General features: G+C 32.4%; 1 protein-coding gene across 4 annotated transcripts in view; it reads left to right on the forward strand.

The window, feature by feature from the left end:
• The window catches only part of LOC122633780 (ubiquitin carboxyl-terminal hydrolase 48-like), a 58,921-nt gene extending 54,679 nt beyond the window's left edge, over positions 1-4,242 (forward strand). For 3 of the 4 annotated variants that reach the window (XM_043822411.1, XM_043822162.1, XM_043822249.1), the window contains exon 18: positions 4,018-4,242. In XM_043822411.1, coding sequence (XP_043678346.1) covers positions 4,018-4,040 — 23 coding nt within the window. In that variant the 3' untranslated portion in view covers positions 4,041-4,242. The remainder of the gene's footprint in view (positions 1-4,017) is intronic. The other variant, XM_043822330.1, reaches the window with a different exon arrangement.
• Positions 4,243-8,202: the final 3,960 nt, after the last annotated feature.

Below are 8,202 nucleotides of genomic sequence, written 5' to 3' on the forward strand. Positions count from 1 at the left end.
CAACCTGAGCATGACTCCACCCTTATCCTCTCCCTCCCCCGCCCTCTTTCCTCCTCCCGACATCAATCGTTCGCGCAACTATTAAGCTAAAGACTGTACGCGCGAGCGTGAAAGAAGTCTCGCGTCGCGAAAAACTAGTAGTCGAGAGAAGAGGTGAGGGGAAAGCGGGAGATGAAGACATTATCGTCGTGCCTTGTGCTCGCTGTTTGAGTCGACAGAAGAAAGGAGGAGAGGAGGATGCACCTGTCACCGTGAGAGAAGCATATCTCTCTCTTTCTCTCTCTCTCTCTCTCTCTCTCTTTCTCTCTCTTTTGCACTCTCATTCTTCTTACTGCAGTCGTGGAAAGGAGAGACGAGCGTATAGGCGGCGATTATGCGCGAAGGACTTTAGAAAACACATTCTCCTAAGCCGACTATTTTTCTCTTCTCATTCTTCTCTTCTTCTTCTTCTTCCTCCTCTTTTTCCTCCTCATCATCTTCTTCGACCGATCTCCGTTGGTCGGCTTCCACCATGGCCGGAAATTATACTAGAGCACGAGGTAATGTAATAATAAGTATAAGTTTCGAAAAGGGAAGAACGTTCTCTTCGTGTAGATGGGAGAATGAAAGAGAGAGAGAGAGAAAGAGAGAGAGAGAGAGAGAGAGAGAGAGAAGGAGATAGAAATAGAGATAGAAAGTGGAGTGCAGCTTTGTCTTCCTTCTCTTGCAATCTTCACCGCTGGCTAAACCATTATGTCGTTTCGCTTGGAACCTAAGCATTTTCATCGACTACTCCCAAGAACGATAGCTACTTTGGCCCTTTCGAGAAAATGTATCTCTAGTTTGCTCAAGGGAACTTCAATCAAATCGTAAATTCGACATAAATGATACGATATATAATTATAATATATGTATATATATAATATATATATATATAATTATATTATATTATGTATTATAATATATATAAAATATATATATATGTATATATGTATGTATGTATGTTTTATTATATTATATATGTATGTAAATATGTATATTATATCTCTTGATTTAGAAAAGTATCGTATAGGTCCAATTTTGTTTTTACACGTTGTTGAAAAATGTAAAAACAAATTGTATAAGAAATATACTATATCAATGGAAAATAGAAGACTTAAAAACAATCAGCAAAGATAATACAATGATCCATATGAAAAGTCGTGTTAAAGTCTTATTATTTTTTTTTCTTTTCTTTTTTTTTTTTTAAATTCGTACACTTTTTCATAAAGATTTCGTACACTTTATTTCATAAAGATTGCACGCGTACGTAAAAATATGTTATATAAAGTAAATTATTATTTGTAAAGAAAAATAACCCATTGCGTTGCGTTGCGTTGCGTTGCGTTGCGTTGCGTTGCGTTGCGTTGCGTTGCGTTGCGTTGCGTTGCGTTACGTTCATAAACGCAGAAATTAAAGGCAAAATAATATTAGTTATACGTATTTCACAATTTCATTCGTTTTCGCTTACTGACGATAAACGCATACGTTTGCGTAAAGCCAATTCTAATTGAAATGAAAAATAACAACGTGGGAAATAAATAATACCAGCCGAATACCTCATTCACCGTTAATACGAGAAATATTTTTTATTTCTTTTTTTATTTTTCTTTTTATTTCTCCACTTGGAATTTGGGTCGATCGTATTGAATCAGAGCAAATCGTATAAAAATTAGAATGAAATGTATTCTTTCTCTCTCTTTTTTTTTCTTTTTTCTTTTCGATTCGCATTAAATCAAAATCGTTTCGAAAAGAAAAGTTCTTGTAAAAACAAAATTGAGTGTATCTATTCGTTGATGTTAAGATTGATCATCGAAACGAAAGTACGTTTATCTGTACGCCACCTACACAATATACGCATATATATACATGCAACATATTTTCAAATTCGTTCTTGGCATCTTGACATCTCTTAACGTCAAAGGTTGTAAAAAAGAAATAAAAAAAAAAAAAAAAAAAACAGAAAAAACAAGGAACAAAAAGAAAGGAGCAAAAAAAAAAAGGAGGGTAAAAAGAACTGTACCATTTTTCTAAGATATGAACGAATGAGAAAGCTCGTCGTCGTCCTTTCGCTTTGCGAACGTAGATATAAAAGCTTCTTCTACGAGCGATGCAAATGCATCTTGGATGTTTTTTATCATGAACGTCTCTCGCGAGAATTTCACGGTAGAAGTTGCCACTCGATTTTCTCTTTTTCTCTTTTAGAATGACGAAGGGAGCCGACGGTGACGATGAGAGAGAAAGAGAAAGAGAAAGAGAGAGGAAGAGAGAGAGAGAGAGAGAGAGAGAGAGAGAGAGAGAGAGAGAGAGAGAAAGAGAAGGTAGAGTAGAAAGAGCGACACCAACATACAAACGCTCTATCGTCTCCTTTTTTGCTATTAGCTAAGTATACCGCCTCTGGCTTATGTTAAGCTTCGGCAATTATTTGTCATAGTCAACTAAGACGAGGTGCTGAGGGAGGATTGAGAAAGAACGTGTCTCTCTCTCTTTCTCTCTCTCTCTCTCTTTCTCTCTCTGTCTCTCTCTCTCTTTCTCGCACACACACACACACATAAACACACACAAACACTCGCATTCTATCTCGTATACGTTCGTACCGTCAAGTCCTACCCATCAATTTTAACCTGATCATCCTCGCGACCCACGTCCCTTCTCTTTCTCTTTCTAACACTCGTCATATAGTTCGACCTTGACAACCGGTTAGAAAAATAGGTCAGTTATGAGAACGAATCATACGTTTGTTGTTTATCAATTTATATACGACTCAATGAGGGTGTGAAATATTTTGTTTTTATTTGTTTTTCTTAGCTTCGTTTTCTTCATTTCCACTTGTTATCTTTTTGTTTTCTATCCCTTTCTATCGGCTCATAGTTTTGGCGACTAATCTCTTTTCTTAATGCGATTTTAAGAAATACCATGAAGCCCGACATTATCGACCTTGAAATTATCCCTTCCGTCCCTTTTTTTTTTCTTCCTTCTTTTACCTTTTTTTTTTTCTCCTGTTCCCTTTTCTTTTCGTTTTTTCTTTCCTTCCTCTTTTTCCTCGTAAGTTTCTCGTTTACATTATCTCTTCTAATTTTTAAAATATAGTTTTTAAGGGATATATTTAACGTAATCGTGGTCTTATAACGAAGCTGGTAGATATATATTAAATAACTTTGAGTTATTTATCTCGTCATTTTCGCTCGAACGCTTTTCCGAAAGAAATTCTATGAACCGAGGAAGAAAGTCGTGGTGGAATGGTGGAAAGTATAAAGGGAAAGGGTTCAACTTCGGCTAACTTCCGGCGTGTTATACGACTAAGAAAAACCTTTCGGAAAAGTCAGCCGAGCGAGAAAGCCGGCACCGCGTTCGATTCTCTTTCGTTCGGACAACAACGTTCGTTCGCCTACCGACGACGACGAGTTCGGTCTTCTGGAAATCACGATACACGCATTTAGAAGACAATAGTAAGAACAATGCTCGAACTTGATTCTTTCCCTTCTGAAGAAAACTCTAAGAAACTTTAGATAACTCGACGAAATTTGACATTAAAAAAAAAAAAAATAAATAAAAATAAAAATAGAACAATCATAAGAAATGTTACAAAATTATCACACGTATGTGTATATATATGTGTGCGTGTATGTGTGTATATAGACTAATATACGTATGTAGATAACTGTATATAGATTCATATAGAATCATATATACAAATATATAAATATACACATTTATATATGTTCATATGTGTGTGATTCTACATAACATACACAAACATATACAGATAAATATGTTTTTATATATATATATATATAAGGATATAAAAAAAAATATATATATATATATAGATGATTTAAAAAAATATTTGTTAGTTGTTATATTTTTTGTTATATATTTGTGTCATTTATTTTTTACGATCCAGTTATTTACGAAAAAAAGAACATAAGTAATTATTATATTTATTATATTATATAACGAAGATAATATATATTTATACGTACTTTTATTTTATTGCAGGAACCGAGTTGGTGCCAAGCTGATCTGCGAGACCCGATTTTTGGTAGTAGCCAAATGCGTTCGACCGAATGGTGTAATAAGCGGATAGCCGATAACGGCATAAAATATTTTTGTACACGAGCTCATAACATTATGTATATACATATATATATGTATGTGCGAAAAAAAGATATATATATACATATATATATATACGCGTACATGTATTTATGTATATATGTATGACTATATACATATATATATGTATATAAATATATAGAAATATATATAGAAATATTATATCGTACTGTATCGCCATCATTCGATCGGATAAAAGAAGAGACGCGTTTAAATAATCAGTTTTCAGACGATAATTTATATACATATATATATACACACATATATATATATACACGCGTGTGCATATGTGTGTGTATATATATATATATATATATATATATATATATATTTAGTAGCGAAAATCGTTTGAAACGATAGAAACGTGTCTTTCATAGTTAAATTTATTCTTCTCTTTCTCACCGCACGATACACTTGTTTGTTTAGATTTTTACGAGATGTACGCGTTCAAGAAAGAAAAATAGAAACAGAGAGAGAGAGAGAGAGAGAGAGAGAGAGAGAGAGAGAGAAATGAAAAATATGAGACAATTCGAATGAACCGAAAAATATCGTCTTTCATCTTTTTCTTATCGAAATCATTTTTCATAACAAATTGATTCACGAAAATTGCACAAATCGAAAGCTATGTGATCTTATATTATTCCTTATATACATATATCTAGATATATTCATACGAAAGGAAGGAAAAATGATAACGAATGTAGTCCAATGATTTTCATTCATCTCGTGCGACCATACGGTGCTATATATATATATAAATATATATATATATATATATATATATATATATATATATATATATATTACCGAGGATGGTATCTCCCTCCCTTCTTATCATAATAGTTTATTTTGAAAGATCTTAATCATTAAGAAGAATTTTCGATTATCGTCGTACACATGCATACACACATACACATATACACACATTTATATATATATATATATACACACACACACATACACATCCATACGTACGCTCTACACTTTCGCACCACACTCACATACATACATCGACATTTATATAGTTTAATTTAGCATCTTGTTCTCTTCTTTTTAAATCATAGATTATGATGCGTTAGAATAACGTTAATTGTCTCTCGTTGCTCGCTCTTCGAGATGTAACGTCGAATCAATGGATAGTGAATATTATGTGTTGGTGGATTTATATAAGGAAAAAAAAAAAATAACACTATTCCTACACACGTGACACGTAATTGAGAAGGAAAAGAAAAACGATGATACTTTTTTAATCATTTCGTCGACATTCGTCCGTAATCACCTTCAACCCTCCCTTTCACCCCTCCACCACGCCCATGCGCGCCCATTTCTATCGCACCGCATCCGTTTGTAGCTAAGCGCTCTGTGATTTCTCTATCGTGAAAATTTGTAATAAAGCACTGTAGATTCCATTTGAAAGGCATGAGTCAACAAAATACTTTATCCATGTAGTATTAATAATGAAACAAAAAATTGAGTTTGTTTTTTTCATTTTTCTTGTTTCTTTTCTTTTCTTTTCTTTTCCATCAGATCCTTCACCCTTCTTCGCTCGACGATTTTTAATTTTCAAAAAATCTATACTTCTAAAAGGGTTTTTGAATTTTTACCTTTTTTCTGTTTGTTTTCTCGTTGTTATCGTTTTCGTTTCTTCTTTCTTCTACAGTTTTAAATCGCTCGCTCGTTCGTTCGTTCCTTCTATCCTCGTGTATTCTACATCGAAAGAAGATCTTCGATGGGAAAGCAAAAAGAAAACAAAACAAAACAAAAGAAAAGAAAAGAAAAAATAAATAAAGCATGTCTTTTGTTATTAAAAGTTTCCTCAATATAAGAGACTAAATGCGATCGTGACTATGACGACAACAGAAATCTCGACTTATGGTTGCTCGATATACCGACGGAATAGGAAAATACTCGCACGTTAATTAGTTGAAGCTTAATGGCGAGTCTGAAAGAGAAGAAGGAGTAGCGAAGGATCAAAGAAAGAGAGAGAGAGAGAGAGAGAGAGAGAGAGAGAGAGAGAGAGGGAGAGACAGAAAGAGGAGAGGACCAGGTTGCTAGGTGGTCCCGAAGCTTCGAGTCATCATTGCCTCATTTACTTTGTAAAACAATCTAGCCGGCAGTTCAATGGGCCTAACTATATTAAACTTGGCACCGCGTAATTAAACTTCCTTGTAAATCGACGACGAGAGGCGACGAGGTTTACATAGGCAGTGCATGCTTTAGGACGAAAACTTCGATAATTAATCGATGGATCCCGATTACCGTGGGTATATATACATATATACATACATAAATGGATACTTTCTATGGAAGTCGTTACTAGATCCTAGAAGATTCATTAATTTTCTTATGTTTTTGCTCTTCTTCTTAATAATATTTATTTATTTTATATATATATATATATATATATATATATATATATATGTATATGTATATATGTATATATATTTATTTACATTATGAAAAAATTAATATTAATTTCGAGGGATCATTGATATTTTTCATAATTTAATTATCTTATATTATAACGTTAGAAATATTTTTACACTTTTTGTTTGATTCTCGTTGCAAGCTTCGTGAAGTATTCGTATATATATAGATCTATTTTTATTATGGCAGAATTGATTTTAATTTTTATGGGATGTTTAATTCTTTTTAATTATACGAACGTCTTTTACATTGTTAATAGATACCAGGATATATTCATTTAATTTTGTTGTTTTGTTAGTATCTCTTTATTAGGAATGTTTATTTGTTTATTTTTCATATTGTATATTGATCTATTTATATTGTGAAAAATTGATTTTTATTTTAAAGGTTCATTGATATTTCATGATTTAATAATTTTGTACAAATGATTATTTAGATTTCTTTTTTTTTTTTTTTTTTTTTCCTTTAATTTTACTTTATCGTGCAAGTTTTATAGAGTGTTTTATTGCGTTTACTTTTTCTTTCTTCTTCTTTTCTTATTAAGAAATTTTATCAGAAATTTATATTCACAGTATTAATATAGATAGTATTAACGAATTAATAAGATACATATTTATTTATTCGTAGTTTAGATCTGTCTCTATCACGTAGAAGTATAATTGGAAAATTGACTAATTATTAAAGATATTCAATATTTTCTTTTGATAATTTTCTATCCTTGAATATAAAGATATTTTTTTTTTTTTTTTAATCAAATCAAATTGCGAAAATGAATCAAGTCAAATTTCGCAAATTATCTAGTTGTCCTATAGTTTTGTTAGAAATTTTATTAGAAATTCATATTCGCATGATATTGACACGCATAGTAATCTAATGAAGATAACTATGTAAAACTATTGGTACGTTGAATCAAAAAAAAAAAAAAAAAAGTACAAAAAAGATTAAAAAATTCAAAAAAAAAAAAAACAAAACTAACAAATAGAAAAAGAAACGTTGAAACAAAGGGAGAAAGTAGAGAAAAGTAATGAAAAGGAGAAAATCTGTGAAGAAAAATCACGTCGGATTATTAGGGCAGATTTTCACCGTCGGATTCGACTCATCTACGGTTGTCTCGTCGTCGTCGTCGTAGTCGTCGTCGCCCCTGTGTGCTAAGTTTTTACTTATTTTCTTGCTAATCCTAACAAATGCCACGCTCATCAAAGCTTTTTCCCTAATGCGAGCCCGCATGCGAGCGTTAATCTTGACCGAACGTTACGCGGTTTTCCGCGTTCCTCGCGAAAAGGGAACGTTTGTTCGTTAAACGGAACACATTATTAACAAAGCTTGATACTCTGGTGTCCTTTGCCATGGCTAATCTTGTTAAATCGTCTCTTTCTCTCTCTTTCTCTCTCTCCCTCTTTCTGTCACGCTGTCTTTCTTTCTCTCTCTTTTCACTTATTCCTTTATGTAAAGCAGATAAAGAAAAAAAAAGAAAAAAGAAAAATACGAAAGTTGTACGTATAAAGATTCAATTTAATTCAAACAAAAATTTGCGATATATTATTATAGAATAAAAAGATTTCCAACGAGATTTTACAACTTTGAACTTCGATTAGAGAGAGAGAGAGAGAGAGAGAGAGAGAGAGAGAGAGAGAGAAATAG

Source organism: Vespula pensylvanica, chromosome 1 (assembly GCF_014466175.1).
Source record: "Vespula pensylvanica isolate Volc-1 chromosome 1, ASM1446617v1, whole genome shotgun sequence".
NCBI lineage: Eukaryota > Metazoa > Arthropoda > Insecta > Hymenoptera > Vespidae > Vespula > Vespula pensylvanica.